This window comes from Sturnira hondurensis, unplaced genomic scaffold (assembly GCF_014824575.4).
Source record: "Sturnira hondurensis isolate 20B ecotype Veracruz unplaced genomic scaffold, ASM1482457v3 Scaffold0000867, whole genome shotgun sequence".
Classification (NCBI taxonomy): domain Eukaryota; kingdom Metazoa; phylum Chordata; class Mammalia; order Chiroptera; family Phyllostomidae; genus Sturnira; species Sturnira hondurensis.
The window spans coordinates 4004699-4023115 of NW_028073498.1; the positions used below are offsets into that span (position 1 = coordinate 4004699).

The 18417-nt window shown below is 51.4% G+C and overlaps 1 protein-coding gene across 5 annotated transcripts in view; it reads right to left on the bottom strand.

Moving 5' to 3' along the window:
* The window catches only part of PXYLP1 (2-phosphoxylose phosphatase 1), a 72446-nt gene that overhangs the window by 7129 nt on the left and 46900 nt on the right, over positions 1 to 18417 (bottom strand). For all 5 annotated transcript variants that reach the window (XM_037051655.1, XM_037051664.1, XM_037051647.1 and 2 more), the window contains 3 exons: positions 10271 to 10429; positions 9471 to 9597; positions 97 to 236 (listed from right to left, as the gene is read on the bottom strand). In XM_037051655.1, coding sequence (XP_036907550.1) covers positions 97 to 236; positions 9471 to 9597; positions 10271 to 10429 — 426 coding nt within the window. The remainder of the gene's footprint in view (positions 1 to 96; positions 237 to 9470; positions 9598 to 10270; positions 10430 to 18417) is intronic.

The following is an 18417-nucleotide window of genomic DNA, read 5'->3' on the forward strand; positions in this document are numbered from 1 at the left end:
TGTGACCGCGCTGCGCCTTGCCCAGGAGTGTTCGCTCCAAATGTGTGCCAGGAGGAAGGGAGAGAGAACAGGGGGGCGGATGGCTGTCACACGTACCTGTCTGAGTGAGCTCTCCCATCTCACATAGCGGGTGATTGGGGAAGAGAGGCAGGGAGTGTAAGGGGCTTTCGAAAGAGGCTCCGGATCCTTTTGACATGTGACTAACAAAAGCTTCCAGTTTAGGGTGGTACGGTTTCCTAAAGAGAGAACACAGAGATTTAGTGGTCAGCGTGCTCCAGAGCAGTCTGCCACAACGGTTTCAGCTTCAGCCAGCAAAATCCCAAGTGTGGTGTGCCCGTCCTCCCCCACCATGGGCACTCTCTCAGTCGCTTCTGAATTCCGAATTCTACTGAGGCCTATACGCATAAAAATCCCACCCTGAGAGGCCAGCCTGTTCGCCTCTCCGCTGAAGCGCCCATCACTCTGGGAGTCGGCCTTGCCCTCCATCATCTGGCTCCCAACCTGCACCCCTCCCATTACCCTCCCCAGGAGGCCACTGACCCTTACCAGATAATTGTGCCTAGGATGTGAGTGCTCGATTTGTCCCTCCCCTGCCCATACGCATGCCGTCTGCCCCCGAATCCTGCAGAGGTGTCCTCCAGGGACTTCATGCCTCTTCCACACCCCTGCAGCCACTAGCTGGGTCCTGGCTCAGACAGCTTCTGTCGGATGGCACGGGTTCCCCTTTGGACCATCTGCAGCCTAATCTTGCCCCTCTAATCTGCCTTCGCAGCCACCAGAGACATCTCCTTAAAAGGCAGCCCCAACCCAACACTGCTCTTCCACATTGCCACCTTGTGGAAGGAGCCATGCTTGCCAGTCAGTCTGCTCTGGCCCCAACCCGCACTGAGGCTCGGGGCTGGCCAGCCCTCTCCACTCTGATGCTGTGTCCGGCGCAGCCCACCGACTGACTTCTGTTTCCCCAACACGCCTTGTTTTTTCACGCTTCCAAGATTTTCCACATGCTGCCTCTTCCTCCTAGAAAACCTACCCCAACCTTTACCTGGGTAATCCTTAATCCTTAACTTACATGACCTCTGGAAAGTCTCTTTTGAAAAAATTAACGAATTAGGATAACCAAGGTCTCTATAGCTTCCTATAGTTCACTGTGTATTTTGCACACGCTGTGTCTCATTTCATGTGGGGTGGTAACAAATAGCAGAGCAAAACAAAACCAAACAACAAAACCTAAAAACCCAGGATGTTTATGAGATGTGACTTAAAAATATATATATATTTCTGCCATGGAAATATAGTAAAACAAGTTTCAATTTACCTTTCTAGTCACTAATATACGATTTCCCCAAATAATGAAAGGATCCACATATGGGTATTTTCTCTGAACAATGAATTGACCTGTGGAGATGTACACACTTTGTCGGAATAATGAGAGGACTTATGAATATTTACAGCTTTTCTCTGAATGATGACATGGCCCATGAATGCACTTTCCAGCTGAACAGAGGTGGACAGACAGACTAGCTCCCAACTAAACCAAACCAGCACAAAACCAGCAAAGACGAATTGTCTGAATGGCAAACCCTTGCTGTCTGAAAGCCCAATTCCTGTTGGCAATGCTTTAGAAATGGCTGCCAGAATAGGTTTGAAAGTTTTCAAAAACATAAGGCTCAAAAAATCCACCCTTAAAAAAAAAAGGGTTTTGAAACGAAAGAATGCTAATCCTGTCACGCAGTCAAGTCTGATAAATCGCCCTGGCCTGCTGCCTGCAGAGGGTATGCCATTTTCCCTGAGGCTACAACACAAATATCTGCAAGATGGGAAATGGAATTCCGACTGACCACGGGGCTGCCGACGTGCTCACACTTGAACACAGTCTACGTCACGCTCTGGACGTGTTTGCTGCGATGCCCCGGGCTCCCCGGGAGACCTGACTGCTCCGCCACGTCCTCGTTTCTCCCCAGTTCGTGAAAACTCGGTTTGGGCAGGGCGAGATGAAGATTCATAGAAGAAAAACTTCACTCATGGAAGAGAAAACCAATGGCTGGATCTTTTTAACGGGAAGAGAATTGGGTAACCCGAGGCCCCCGGCCTGTCCTGGATCTGAACAGCCAGTTCCTGCCTGCCTAGTCCACAGCTCCACCCTGGTCGCTGAGAGGGTACCCGGCGCATGGCAGCCACTCCAAAAAGGCACGTGAACGGATTCACCTGGGAAGAGACCCTCCTTAGACCCTCAGAAAAGCCCAAGCCTGCCATAATCCATAGCAATGAATGTGGCCAGTTCTAAGTTTATTAAAATACTCAGATTTTGATGGAAATATGAAAAATGAATACCATTGAGGGGGTGACTACTCATTGTGACAAAGCCTCTCTTGGACCAAAGTTCAGTGAGTCTCCTCTGAACCCTCTTCCCAAGGAGGCCTCGACGTTCGGACTGTCTTTGGGCGGCCCAGTTTTAGCAAGAATCTGCCTAAGTCGGTGTAACCAGCCAGAATCTCCCACTCTTGATATCGATCAAATTCCTCACCCCCAGGTGCTATCTGATCGCTCTGGGTGCCTTTAGCAAGAACCCAGTCAAGGTGATTTAGCCAGAATTAACACCCCGCAGCCTCCGCATTGTTCCCGATGTCACCTCAGAGGGATTTTCCATTCACTGACCCCCACCTTGCTCCTTGGCTATAAGTCTTCACTCGCCCCGTCCATGCTGTATTTGGAATGGAACCGAGTTCTATACGGAGGTCTCTTTTCCCTGACTGCATTAGTTCCTGAATAGAATGGTTTCGCTGCTTTAATGACTGTCTGGCTCTGGCTTTTCTTTTAGTTGCATACTAAAATCTCTTCTCCTCTTCTTGGGAACTGGGTCAGATCCCATTTCTGAAGTCCTGGCGATCAGGGAGAGCCACGTGACTCAGTGTTCGCCAGTGGAATGGAAGTGTTAGCGCAGGTAGCTAGATATTAATAAGGGAAGTGAGCAAAGGAAATCAGACATTATTAAGCCTAATAGACTTGGGATTTAAATCAGACAGTAAGTCTGCTTACTTCGCTAGGAAGTTACAGCTTCACACACTCCCCAGGGAACCGCCAGTTCCTTCCCTGCAGATTACCGGGGGAAGGACAAACGATGGAAGGGAGACTCCTCTCCTGGGCACATGCCTGCTGGAGGCCAAGATGGCAAAGGGGAGGTGTTTCCACTATGAGACATGCACAGTAGGAGCTAAAATGGTGACCATAAAGGCCTGTCTGTCTGGGCTGGGAAAGGGATCAGATTGGATAAGGGACACAGAACCACAGAAGATCTAGGAAATGGACTGGCTTAGGGGGAAGGGCCCAGCACCAGCCTGTGAAAGCTTGGGAAGTTGATCAGTTAGTTTGATGAAGCACCTAGTCCTTCCCAAACCCGAGATAATATAATCCCGGTTTAACAAAGAGGCCACTCTGTCACTTGGTAACATGTGCTCACCATGTTCATTTGTGTGTTCTCTCTTCAGGCAGCCATGCAGGTCTAGCGGCCGGGCGGACCCCAAGCCTGGGCCTGGGCACAGCCAGCTGGAGTGCAGCCAGGAACGCAGACTAAGCCAGATGGTGACAAACAGTGGCCTGGACTGAGCCAATGGCACAGAACTTTTGGACCTTGGCCTTTGTACTGGGCTTGATGAAGACAAGGTTGGACTTTTTCCATGATGGGATGGATGGAATGGGACACTGAGAACCCAGGGGCAGTCCTTTGATTTTGCTTCTGCAATGAATCTTACCCCCAAACCTCAACCTCCCAGGCAGTGGGTCTCCTGAAATGCTTCTCTCGAGACCCTATGAAAGGGCCCCATTTCTTCTGGCAACAGAAGGAAGTATGCTACGTCTGGGTTTAGGCTTTCAGACCACGGGTGTGTCCCATTCTCACTCTCTTCCTTCCCTGTGGCCGCTATTCCGGCACAGCAGCCGCCCAGGTTCAGTCATGCAGACTCTCCTAGGCTGGGGGGGAAGAACACAGGAAGGAATCCAGAGCCTTGAATGACCGGGAGGAGCCTAGTCCTGCAACCTGGAACATTCATCTCAGATCTTCACACAAAAAAGAGGCAAATACCTTTGTTATTCAAGGCAATGCATTTCTGGATCTCCTTCCTCCCCTGACTAGTACGGAAATGATTGTATCTGTGACAATGAACTTTTCTTCAGGAAACATTCATGTTTCTGTAACCTCATCGGAAATCTGCTTCCACTGAAAATTCAAAGAATCGAAGTGCCACTATTTTAGGCCTTCAAACCATTCACTTCAGAGTAGTTCCTTACATTTTTATATGCATAGTTTATACGTATACATGCCTCAAAGCTGAGACAGAACCCCAAGGCCAGCTGCGCACCCACGAGATTTACTGTGCTCTAGTGGGGCATCCGAGCGACTGCTGACCACTGCACGGGACGTAAGACTGGAGAAGCAGCGTAACACCAGGGACGCTGTTATTCAAAAAAGCTTACATGGCTGGGAACTTACATGAGTTCACACCACAGCTTTTTAGTTTAGGCTAATTAAAGAATTTATTATATAACTAATAAAATGAAATTCTAACAAGAAACACTTAATATGCCTTTTTCAGTTTTTGGCTTTCTGGGCCTTTTTGCTTTACCTCATGTGATTGCTTGCCTTCTCTCTGCTTCCTGGAACCCTCCCCTCCCATGGTTCTCACACTGTCACCCTCCGGCCTCCTTCCCTGTTTGCCAGCTCATGGTCCCCTCTGGGATCCTCCCCTCTCTGTGCTACCACCATGGGTGTTTCTCAGGACTGTTTCCTGCCCTTCCCTCACTCCTGAGGCTCTGCCTGGGATTCCGTTCGAGCCCACGGCTCCAACTGCAATCTACACAGTGAACTCTCCAATCAACCTCTTTCTCAAGGCAAGATAACTCCTAGGCCCCACAATTACACGGCCTGTAGTAATTTCTAGAAACTGTGGAAACCCTTGGCTGTCTGGTGACAGTTCAGACTTAGTGCTGAGAACTCTCCTTGTAACTTCCCTCCCAGATTTCCTTTCTTCTGTGTATTGTGGGAGAGGCACTGCCCAATGAGAAACCAGGGCACCATCTCATCTCTCTCTCTTATTTCCACCAACCTGTCACCAAGTCCTGTTGATCTGACCTTGTAACTCTCTCAGATCCACCCCCATTCTCCATCTCTGTCTTCATTCCCTGAGTTTCAGCCTCCATCGTTTATTCATTCAACAAACATTTAATCATTCTCCTCCATGTGTCAGGCACTGTCCTAGGCATCTGGGATAGCAGCATTGAACAAAGACAAAAATCACTGCCCTCGGGAGCTTACATTCTAGCCTGGGGATGCAGGCAACTACAGTGAACACTCTAAGTGTGTGTGTGTGTGTTAGAAAGTAAAAGATGCTTTGTGTTGATGCCTTTATCAAAAAGAGGAGCAGGGTAAGGGGAACCTGGGAGACTTGGACGAAAGGAGGAATGCATTGTAATTTTAACAGGAATGCTCTGATTAGTCTTATTGAGAAGATGACATTTGAACAACGAGATTTGAAGAATGTGAGTGAACTGGCCATCATAAATCTACCTGGAGCATAACTGTCTGAAAAGAGGACACAGTCAGGGCCAGAGCCTCAAGGTGGCAGTGTGCCTGCACGTGGGAAGGAGAGGCAGGAGCAGTGTGGCTGAAGGCAAGGAGAGCAGCAGGTGAGGTTAGATGAGGAGAGGGGAGGACGAGCACAGGAGGCCTTGAAGGTCAATTTGAGGACGTGGGCTCTGCCCTGGCTGGTGTGGCTCTTGTGTGCAGGGCAGTGGATTTAGTGCTGGCCTGCAAACCAAAGGGTTGCAAGTTTGATTCCCAGTCAGTGCACATACCTGGGTTGTGGGTCAGGTCCCCAGTAGGGGGCGCTCATGAGGAAACCCCACATTGAGATTTCTCTCCCTCTCTTTCTCCTTTCCTTCCCCCCCTCTCAAAATAAAGAAAATATTAAAAAAGAAAAAAGGACATGGGCTCTGACTCTCTGAGAAGTCTTTTTCTGGGTCACTATCCCCATAATACTGTAAAAACCAGCACTAGCTCCCACTCCATTCTCCACATCTTCCTAATTTCAGCCCTTCACTCCCCAGCTCCCTAGACGCCTTCATGCTAGAGTCCATGATGCCAGGTACATGTGACAGTACCTGCTACATGACATGCATTTAAAACTAAAGCTTTTAAATAAATGCTGATTTATTGATATTCTTTTCTTCTTTGGACTAAGAAATGAGTACCAAATTCATGTGCATGAATGAAAACTAAAAGCATTCTAAACATAGCATGTCATCGGCTAAATAACCTTACTACTGGCTAAACATGGTCCTTTGAGGGTACAAAGAGCACCTTTGTCACGAGGCCCACTGTGTTCACGAAGACGTGGCTTCCACTACAAGGACGCTGAGGGCCGCACAGCATGTCATTGTGAAGGGAAACTTTGGGGCAACCGACTTGTGGACATCTGGCTCTTCTCACTCAGCTCACTGCATGGAACAGACACTCTCTCCCCAGACCAGGGTAATGTGCACACTCCAGGACCCAAGGCCTTTCAGAAGGCCAGGCCATGGAAATTAGGAATTCGTGGAGCTGAACTGGTACCTGCGAAGGCAGCAGACACTGCTGGTGACACCGATCCCGTGGTCTCAGGGGACCCAGAGACCCCAGGTGGATTCACATTGCTGAAAGTCCTGCCCACGCTTGTGAATAACAGGTTGATATTTGTTTTTAAAGGTGGAATTAATTAAATGATGTTAATTAATTAAACATGCATGCGTGACCCACTTTCTACAGAGCATTTAAAGTAGATCCTAAAAGTACAGAATGTTTGATCAAATAAAACTAGGTCATAAGATCAAGGTCAGGGAAAACGAGGGCAGAGGCAATGGGGGGCAGGTGATCCCCAGGAACTATGCCTCTCCAATGGGAGCCCCAGAAATGGCGCCTTCAGGGGGTCCTGCCATCGCTTGAACAGATTGAGGGGCCCGGTGGCCTGTCCCAGCTTCATGACCACGCCCACTCGGGGAAGGAAAGAGGCTGGGCCCCCGAAGACCTCCAGCCTGCTGTGGTACATGAAACGCCACCCCCTTACCAAGCTCTTGGGATGGACCAGGCTTAGTGCCTCACCCCTTAGTCAGACTTCACAAGGGCGTGGGAAGGAAGGTATCTACTCCCATGTTCCAGAACAGTGGACTGAGGCTCGGGGAGGTGAAGTGATCTTTCCTACAACTAACAGGTAACAATGGCCTCAGAGGACTCCCTGCCAAGACTTAAATCTGATAGGAACACAGGATAGAAAGACGATAGGTCATTGTGACTTGTGATTCTCACTTACATCCTCGATTTGTTCTGCAGCCAACCCTGCCCAACAACCATTATATGCCAGGCTCAGGCTGGGCCTGGGAGACACGGGGAGGAGCAAGACCAATGCCCTGGAGAGGCCTGTGGTGGTGGTAGGGGGCAGAGGCAGTCGTGCTGGGAGGGCAGGCTGCAAGGTACCCCAGTGCATGGGGGAGGCCCTGCACCTGCCCAGGTGGCCCTGACCAATAGGTCCTTCTCCCAGAAACAGCCAGGGGGGTCCCCATAGGCTTCATATCCCCAGGGACATTCTAGCAACAGCTGATGAGTCTGAGAGCAGACCTTGGTCTGAGCCGAGCCTCTCAAACTCACTTCTGAGAATTTGAAGGCCAGAGAAAGAATGAAGATCAGAAGCTGCAAACAGCCAGAAATGAAGCATGGTCCTGCCCTTGAGGCTGTCCTGGGTCTGGCCAGCTCCGAGGCCATAGCCTACCTGAGCCCAGGCTCTTCCAAGGCTGGATATCCAGCCAGCGTGCAAAAGTAGGACTGTGCCAGCTGTTACCACATAGAAACTGCTGTGCCCGATGGAGCAAAGCCACTTCCCACAGCTGCCCTCCCTGCACCCCACCCTGTGCCCTCCTGCTACTTTGGCTGCTCCTGCCCATCCCCATGATCCAGAAACTAAAGGGTTACTTCCTAGCACAGCAAGTGACCTCCACCCTTGCCCTAGTCTTCAGGCCAGCTAAGGTCTGACCACTAAATATTTTGTTCTGAGACCTCCCTGCAGGGCCCCTCTCCAGTTTGAAGTGAGGCAGTGGCTGAGCCTGATTTGAGCAGAGAACCCATCCTTATTGGCAGGGAGAGATCCCTAGAGGAGCCACATCTCCAGGAACCTTGAAGAAGTTGTGGGAGTGGGCCAAGCTGGCACGGGGCACAAACAAGCCAAATGGCAGGTGCGAGGCCTGAAGGGGTGAGGGGGCTAGCAAGAAGTGGACACGGCAGGGGCAGAGGGTCCCTGCGAGAAGGCTGGCACAGAAGGCTACAGCCTGGAGGGAGAAAGCCAGGGTCTGCATGGCACCCTGACAGGGCTGGACTCCACCAGAGTGTCTTCCAACCCAGGGACTCCAGGCGTGACTCGGCGCTGGCAAATGTAGAAAAGACAAATACCCAGATTGCAAGTGTCATGACCCCTAGCAGGAAATGAAAAAAATATTTGAAAGCCTATAGTTACATAGTATTTCATGATGCTTTTTACCAAAGATGGTTCACTTAATCTTCTCCATAATACTGGGTAATGAGCAGGCTTGAAATTCAGTCGACCCGGAACTCCACTGGGTTCCCACTGTGGTCCACGTTGCAAGAACAGCCCTGGCTGCAGCGAGGCATTCTGTGGTTCCTCCAGGAGCAGTCCATCAAAATAACACCTTCCCCACTGAGCACTTACCTCCGACTCCTCTCATTCAGCACATTCCGCTCGGGATGTTATGTGTCTCCAGACACATGTGTGGAGGCCTGGCCCATACTTCATTGCTAACTGAGCCTCCAGCTGCAGAGCCACGTGATTTTCACGGGCACCATTTCCATCCCTTTCGATCATGTTTCATCCTGAGGGCTCTCGACCAAGAGCAGGCTGTTTCTACCCCTGTCGACATCTGAGGTGCTATCTTCCATTTACACGGCTTTGCAAATAAAGGAGAGCGGGCCTTCCCTTCTGTCCTCTCACTTCTTCCTGCCCCCCATCCTGCACGGCCAGCATCGTCACCCCTGTTTCAAAGCTAGAAGGCTGAGGCTCAGAGAGACTAAGGGACTTATCTGCTGCCCTGAATGGAACAGTCTAGCCAGAGTCTGAGGACTCCGAACCCAGTGCTCACTGCACCATATCCCAGCCATTGCTCAAACTGAAAAGCAGCAGGGTGGGAGAGGGGGCCTTGGACCGGCCAGGGGGCCTCAGACTGGCCTTCTTATCTGCTGTGTGGCCTCACACAGGTGTCCTCACCTCTCTGGGCCCGACTTCTCAGCTGTGGGACCTCAGTAACACGTAGGATTGTTCTGAAGATCAGACTCACTCCACGACAGGTCATGCCCCGCCATGTCATTCTCCTGTCAGCATTTTGATTTGGATGGACAAAACAGATTCTTGAAAAGAACTTTTAGAAAAAGTGCAATGTACCTGTTAGCCACTAGAGTGCAGTCAATTTCTGGTCGCTTCGTTTTGGGAATGACATAGAGTGGGTATCGGTCCCCATGTCGAATGAACACATGCACTGAGACCAGCTTAAAATGATGTGGAGCGTGACCTGCGAGAGACACAGACAGAAAGAGAGACAGATAGACACACACTGTCTTGTTATCACTCAGGAAGTGTGCGTCCATTTCACTTCACAGAAGAGAGGAGGGGTGACTGGTGGAAGGATGCGGTGTCTGGGTGGGCGCCTCTGAACAGACTCACAGGAGGACAGAGGAACAGGAGAGGGCTGGTTACGTCCCTGACCCCCAGAAGTCACAGGGAGGCTCTGCGGGGTGTGGCTGGGGGCTGGAGGCCGGTGACATGCGGGCAAGAATGTTCCTGTGGCCTCATTCACACTCCAGACTAGGTAGAGGCCCACGGAAACATTGGACTCGATGACCCTTTAAACCCTTCATGAGCGAGCAGAGCACAAACAGGCTCCATGTCATTTTCTGATACACTCTTAAAAAAGCAAAATTCAGTGTAGAAATAATTTCCCCACACGTTTGCTGCAAGACACCAGCAGGGTGTCCTGAGCCCCCAGAGAGCCCACTTGGAAAAGCTGGGGGTGATGCTCTAGAGCTGAGGGAGCTAAGACGGGGGACCTCATTCAGAGGCCTAGTGGCAGGTCTGGCACCCAGGCCCGTGAGTTCCTCAGCACTGGGCTGTGTGGCTTGAAGAAGACTTGGTCCCCAGAGGGGTGTCCGTCCAGGGGCTGAGTCGGGCGGAGCAGGAGTGCCTACCTTCCATGCTGCGCTCGGCCACGCTGGGAATGTTGCAGTACAAGAGAGCTTCGTACACTGGGTCCGTCCCGGGGGGCTCCGTCACGGGATCGGGCATGACCCTCTTTCGGCTCTTGCTGCTCACTCCATTCTTAGCCACCGACACCGGGATCAGGTGGACTGCAAGAGAAGTCAAGCAGGTCACGACACATGCAGTCACCGGGCCACCGGGCCAGCTGGAGGGGCACAGACTGTGGTGGGATTTTCACCTTGAGTGACCGCTCTTTCCCTCAGCACAGACTTCGGTGGAGCACGAGGTCAGCTTCCCTCCAAGAACCATTCCTGGAGCCCCCACGGGGCCGGGCCTCTCTCCTGACTCCATGTCCTCTCCTCACTGATAATGATGCACCGCGGGGGGCGGCCCCACAGAGAGGGCCCTCGCTCAGGGTGGGGACGGAAGGACTTGCACGGTCCCTTCATTCAAGCAGGTTACCTCCTTCCTAACACCCTCTGAACTCAAGTAAATGCCGAGGAAGAAAACCATCACCCTTTGAATGCCTGTGAAGAGCTAGACACAGGTGTGTGACAGTTCTCATTTAATGCCATCTGCCGTGCAATCTGTGGCCCCCCGAGCTGGGTCATGGGCGTCCACTCAATAATCCTCATGAAACTACATCAGAAGTGGAGAGCCACAGACCCAGGGGGAGGCTGAGGCAGCCGCCCAAGGTGTACGTGGTGGCTGGAACCCCATTTTAAGCTCACTCCTCCACCTCCAGGCCAGGTGCCCCACCCCATAGTTTTCTGCATGTTGTGCACAGGCTCTGCAGTCTGCCATGTTTGTCCATCTAGACCCCTCTTTCTGTTGGTGAAACCCCGCCCCCCAACCAGGTGGCTCTGGTTGAATGGTCAGTCACAATGTCCCTGGCCCCTGGGAATGGACATGTGATTAGAGTCAGTGAGGACAGTGATGGGGCCACTGGACTCCTCTTCCTGGCGAGAGGTGCTGTGCAGATACTGGGAAATGGTCTCCTTTTCTGCTAGACGCTGGTCTCTAAGGATACAAACTTGGGGCTGCCCCAGCCACCTGTCCCTCCATGGCAAGCCTCTGTCTTCAGGAGAAGAGATGCTGAGTGGAGCCAAGCGAGGCCAACAAATGAAGAGAGTCAATCAGAGAGAGAGAGAAAGCAGCCCCGAGGACATCATCCTTTGTGCCCCTGGTCCACGTGTGGCTGAAGCCAGAACCTGCCTTAGATATAAGCTGAGAAAGTCCTCTTTTTGCTTAAGCTAGTTTGAGTTGGGTGTCAGTTACTTTCAACCAAAAGAGCCCTGATTAATACCCTTTGTCAGTTACCATATTTTGTTGTGTATAATGTGTACTTTTTTGTCCAAATTTTTGAGGGAAAAATAAGGATGCATATCATACATGGGTAATACTAACTCTGTATCTATATAAATGTTTTTAATTCCTTTACTTATGCTTATGTGTTAAAAGCATAACTCTAGAAAGAAATGATCATCAGTTTTCTTTCTAAATATAAACAAATCAAAATGGAATTAAAAAGATAAAATGAAAGATTTTTATCCCTAAAGTTTGGGCCCAAAATGTCAGTGCACATTATACGCAGCAAAATACGGCATTCACGAGCAGACAGAAGCTGTCTTCTGGGTAGTGACCCTCCACCTTCCCATGTGGGGGGACTGCTATGCTGGAACTCCAATTTTCTGGAACTCCCTACACAGCCGTCGTTGTATTTTAGCCTCTGCCAACGGAGGAAATACACAGAAACAGAGGTGCCCATCAATCGGTAACTTCTAAAAAGTTTATGAATCCCCACAATATGTTATAGATGCCCACACTTGAGCAACAGTAAAAATGCGGCCCAAGCGCCCGTCTAAATCTATTTCAATTCCCTAATTTCTTCTACAAATTCTTCTAAATATTTACAACTTCCCTTTGGCAAACGAATGTTTTAAAGAAGGGTAAAAGACAAGCACTCCAGCAAGAGGAAAGTATTTACAGCATACCTAACAGGAAAATTATTAACATCCCAAGTGTGTACCAGGTCCTAACACTGAAAAATCAGTAATGGATATGAACAGGCTAATTACAGGAAAATAAATGCCAAGGTCAATACCCACATGAGAAGATGTTCAACATTATTTATAATTATAGAAATACAAAATAAAACAACAACAGGACACGACCCTCCCCATCAGACTGGAAAACCATGTGTGGCTAGTAACATCGGTGCCGGCGTGGGAGTGAAAGCAGCGCTTCTGCACGGAGGGCGAGAGTGGCCACCGGAGCGACCTGTGGAAGGAGTGTTCGGCTGCAGCCACCAGCATGTTACGTGGGCTTCATTCCTGGGCCCATCACTACACATCTTGGAATCTACTCCACAGAGATACGGGTTCCCATCACAAAGATACACCACAAAGATACATGGCCAAAGAGATCCACCGCAGTGCTGCTTATAATAATAAAGAGGGGAAATAATCCAAATATCTCTCATCGGCAGAACAGAATCCTACAAGGACAATATGGAATATTCTGCCACAGTGAAAAAGAATGGAAAAGAACCAAAGGTAGGAGGCAGAAAGACCAAGTCACAGGGTATTTACCCACTCCTCTTAGTGTAAAGAAAATCCATACTACAAGTGTATGAATACACAGGCGTTTGTTTATGAGGCAAATGCACGGGAAAATGTCTACAAGGGCAACCCTCCCAATGTAGCCGTGGCTTCCTCTGGGGAATGGGCGAAACAGGGGGTGGGGTATCTCCCCTTGTTTTTCTACTGCTGTCTACATCGTTGTATGTATCCCCACACATACATATATGTATGTATATTTACAGTAAGCATGTTACTATGTTCTATACAGATAGAAATATGTGTTATTTCTCCAATGTTTACGTCTACTTGTATTAAGATACCAATCAGAGAGCTATGGGGTTGGCTATTTATTGACTCAAAATTATCCTTCAGTTCATTCTAGAGCCATTTTCTTCCCAGCAGCTGGAAGGGGCTGAAACCGAGGCCACAGCCCGGGGTGTTAATGTACGTGGGGGAATCAGCCCCAGAGCAAGGAAAGAAGAAAGCAGATGCCCTAAGGCGGCGTCTCAATGACCCAGCTCTTTTGGCTGTGTGGCACCGCTCCGTCCTTGACTCTGCTCTTTTATGACGTGGTACCAGATTCTGGCCCTGAGGCCATGCCCATGGGCGCCTCCCCTTTGAGTCTGGGCCGGGGAGAAGTAGAGCTGAGGAGATATGATGACGTAAGTGACACAGGGCACAGGAGCACGGTCCCTGGGTATCCCAGAGTCCCCGCAGTTCGATGGTTTACCTGTAGGCCCACAAGGTTAGGCTGTTGGGGTTACCACTTGGGAACTGCTATAGACTGAATGTGCCCCTCCAAATTCACATGTTAAAGTCCTAACCCCCAACGTGATGGCATCTGGAGTCAGAATAGGTCATGAAGGTGGCTTGCTCATGAACGGGATTAGTGCCCTTGTGAAAGAGCTTAGAGGGCTCTTCTACCACCTGAGGGTACAGCAAAAAGAAGCCTTCTCCCTGGACAACAAATCTGCTGGTGCTTTGATCTGGAACTTCTCAGCCTTCAGAGCTGAGAGAAATACATTTCTGATGGTTTTGTGCCAGCCAGTTTATGGTATTTTATTAAACAGCCCAACATACTAAGAGGGGAACCGTGGTAGCTGGGTACAAATGATCCACCCATGACCAAAGGAAGCAGTGATTTGAAAGCTACAGATAACAACAGGGTGATAATCAGATGATCCATTCAGAATGACATCACCTGCTGCTTCCTCCGGCCCCTGGGCTCTCAGCCCACTTGCTGCTGGGATTACCCTGTGCTGTTGGCGCCTTCCTGAGTCACCAGGATGCAGAGTCCATCCATGTGGGGCCCTCTGAGGGCTCCCACAGATACCAGACACTCAGGGGAGGTTCTGACGCACAGAAGCTGTGGGGTCACCCGTCTCCCCAGCTCCATCTGTCTGTCCTCCGCCCCAACTCAGTTCTCATTGTCCTGAACTGCTCAGAGCCACCCCTGCTCCCACAGGATGTTTCTCTCCCATGCCTGCAACCCTACCCTCACCCCACCTCTGTTCTCCAAATCTGGCCAACTCTGTAACTGATCCCAGGGGTCAGCTCACTTAGAACTTCCAAGTAGTTTTAACGTCCCTCGTCTATGAGCCCACCTGGTTCTTGCTGCCGTCCTGGCTCGCACCACAGTACGAGTAAGCCAGTAGTGTCCGGCTTGTCAGACGCCACCCCAAACATCCAGAGGGCCAGGGCTCTGGTTCTTGCATGTTCACAATCCCCCGCCAGCCAGCACAAGGCAGGCCCTTCACATGTACTTGTTGAACTGACACTCTGAGCCAGGCACCGTGCTCCACGATTTTGGTGACATACGCCTTGACTCCTCACACGGGAGCCCCGAGGGAGAAGGGTTAGCTGTGCAGCTGGGGGTGGGGATTATGAGGCAGCTTCCTTAAGGAGACAGCCAAACTGGGCCTGGAAGGCAGAAATGAAGCTGGCAGCATGGGGAAGGGGAGGGAGGTCTGTGCAGCAGGGGCGAGCACAGCAGCGAGAGGCAGCAATCTGGCTCAAGGCTGGAGGCCCAGTCCAGTTGGCCCCACCAGGGCTGATGTGTGGGGAGCCCTGAGAGAGGCTGGCTGCAAAGGAGCCCAAAGGAGCAGCCGCAAGCTGAAGGCCACCTATATATTGGCTGCATCAGCTCTCCTGGGCTGCGGCCTGGGGCTCCAAGACACTGCTTCTCCTGGCCAGCCTTGCCCAGGTCCCCAGTGCCTCCAGGTCCTCCAGCTGCCCTCTGGGACAATGAGGAACTCTGCTGAACCTAAGCAGATGACAGCAACTCAGACGTCATCAGGCAAATGAATGGACTGTGGGGGCATCAGAAAAGAAAGCAGGCAGGCAAACCAATGAACAATGAGCACAGGTATAAAAAAGCCCCATGAATCTAGATGAGGCCCCGGAGCCACTGAACCGCCATGACAACTGCGAATAACAGGACAAGAGACATCTTTGTGGATAACTAACTCGGCGCCTGCGGGCAGGCGGTTTCCCTGTGGCGTGATTCCCAAGCAGACAAGGAGATCCTATGGGCCCCCTGAATACTCGGACTCTCGTTTCCAGCTGCTTTACAGGCTCATCTCATCCACAGTCACTTCCACCCTGCCGGCACATCTATGACCTTGTGTAAAGATGCCCGTGGAGTCTCAGTGTCAAAGAAATGGCAGAGAGCGTTGCCTCTACAGCAGTTCCTTGGGTCCCCTCACTCATAAAAGCAACTAGTACCCTTCTTAGAATCAAGAGTAAAACAATCAGGCACTGTTCCCGCAGGCCCCCTCGCTCCCCAGTGCACAAGGAAGAATCCCTGCATAGGTAAGTATCATAGGTAAGTGCCTGTTAGCTCTGAGTAACACACACAAACTGGCCCGCACTGCTTTTTCCAGCTTCAGGCCTCATGGTAGGAAGACTGACCATCAGCCAGGCAACGGCCCTCAGACAGAGGCAGGTCAAAGGAGGGCCTGGGGTCCTACAGCCTGTAAGCCTGGGCCCACTGTCCTCCCGGGTCTGGTATTTGTTTATGCATCCTTCATCCATCCATCCATCCATCCATCCATCCATCCAAACCTACTGAGCATCTGCTGGGGATTCTTCAGAGAATAAGAACAAGATCTCTGTCTTCCTGAGGCTGACAATCTAGCTGGGGAGGGTGGTAAGGTATTAAATAAGAAGACAGGGGAGCAGGAAGCATACGACCCTCATAGGGGAAACGGCCTTCCTGGTCACGGAGCCCCTGCACACCCTGGTTGCTGGTTTGGGGGCCCAGGCGCAGGGCAGGTGCCGTAAAGACCGGGATAGAGAGAGGAGATGCTGGGAAGTCGGCCTGAGAGAACAGTCAACAACAGCCTCGGGCAAAACCTGACCTATCAACAAGCTTAGGATCCAGCACCAAGGCTACGTCTGGAAGGAGATGTTCCATTTAATGATTTGCCTCTTTTAATTTTTGTTTATTCTATGGATGGTTCCCATGGAATAGAGAAAAGGAGAGAAAAGACCCAGGGTCAGGATCAGGTCATGACTTATCAGCACAGGCCCCTAGCCCACAAGCCCCTCTCTGGCCTTGGGACTCAGGCCACCTTAGCTACTTCCCCAAACTCGGTGACCCTACAGGGTCAGCCAGGTGTCTGCAGCCGGCTCATTAGCTGGGTGTCATTTAGACTTACACAACTACGAGCCAGCACCTCTCCTCCAGGGCACCAGCCAATGCCCATGGTCTGTAGCTCATCCCCCCAGGTCAGGGTCTGGCCCAGGGCAGAGCACAAAAACCTAGCTGCACACGGGGCCTTCTGCCACCAGCTCTAGCCTTGAGAACCTGCTGTATGCAAGGGCCTTACAGGTGCCTCAAAACTGACTGAGCCCTGGCTGGGTGGCTCAGCTGGTTGGAGCCTCGTCCCACACACCGACAGGTTGTGGATGTGACTCCCGGTCAGGGCATAAACCTTGGTTGTGGGTTCCGTCCCAGGTCAGGGCCCGTGGGGGAGACAACCAATCAATGTTTCTCTCTCACATTGATATTTCTCTCTCTCTCAAATAAATAAACACATCTCCAAGTGAGGATCTTTTAAAAGCTGACCTGATAGAGTCCCGTGGGGGCTCCCACCCTGGGTCAGATCACCGCCTCTCCTTTCGTTCTGTGGAGTGGCTCCTCCATCACGCCAGTCGTGCGGTAACGTGGGGTGCGGCGCTGCTCCAGGGATGGGGACCAGACACCAGCCAACTGTGCCAATAAAGGCTCCTTCCGGGAAAGAGAGGCTTCCCACGTGGACGGGTCAGTTACGAGGAGTTAGGCGGCCTCTGAGCCCCTGCCTCCTGTCACCTGGGCCAAGAGCTGCCTCCTGCTGCTCCTGCTGGTGTTTGGTTTAGTCAGTCAGCTCTGGTCCGACTGCACAGACACCCTGGCAGATTAAAGCTAGGTGTTGGGGATCTGAAGGTGTGCCGTCAAGGCAAGCAGGTGGGGCTAAAGTGTTGGCTCGTCTCTATCCCCACTGCTCTGGGCTCAGTTGCCACATAAGTCACACGACTGACTGGACCAGCAGAGAACCCCATGGGACCCAGGAGCGGCCCCACCATCTGCTTTTCACCTTCTTAGCTCCAGGGCCTGCCTCGCCCTTGGTGGGACCTCAGCCCTGGGCAGGTCACCTCTTCCTTTGGGATTCTTCTTTTCCAGTGCCTTTAAAGTCTGTCCTCAGTCAGCCCTGCTGTGACAGCTGGCTGTGGTTTTGAAATCGGGGAGGCACTGCGGAGCTGGGGGAGGTGATCACAGACACAGAGACCTGTGTTCAAGGGCTGGCTTTGTCACTTCCTAGCTGCCGACCTGGGGCAAGTACCCCTGCCTCCCCCGGTATCATTTCCCTCACCTGTAAAATGACCCCTGGTGCCGACACCTGATCTCCCCATCCTTCCTCCCAGCCATCCGGGAGGACCCTCCCGCCCCCCGCTCCCCATCCCTCACCTGCCTGCCAAGGAATAATGATTTGTTCTGACAGGCAGTTCCCACAATTCCCTCAGTGCTCCTTAATCCACTAAGTTGTCTCAAATGCCAAATCTGCGTTTACCGTTCACTGAATAGAAAAATGCCCATGTGTAATTCTCAAGTATCAACCAGAAACAACACCAGAGTCCACAGTTTTGTTATCTGCCTTCGGCCACTTGTCTTTAAAGGCAGGGGTAGAAATCATGGGTACAGGGAAAATGTGAAAAATCGAGTCCCCGTCTATACACGCTGAGAGACTTGTTTTACACAGGCAAGACCGACCAGATGAACCCACAGTCTCCTTTATGACCCCTCCATGCTGGGCCACAGTACAACACCAGCCTTTCTTGTTATCCTCGTTCTTAGTCACTCCTCATTCCCCGTTCTTGTCACCTCCTGGTGAACCACTGTTAGATAAGAAGCCAGCAAGTGCGTCTGGTGCCAGTGATAAGCCTTGGTCCCTTCGGAGAGTCAGCAAACCACAACAGGGGTGACTCTCAGGGTTGGGGCCTCAGCTCCTGCCCTGGGCTGTTCCCGAGGTCTTGTTGCCTCCCTGCCTGACCCTTCCCTCTGACATCTGCCACCG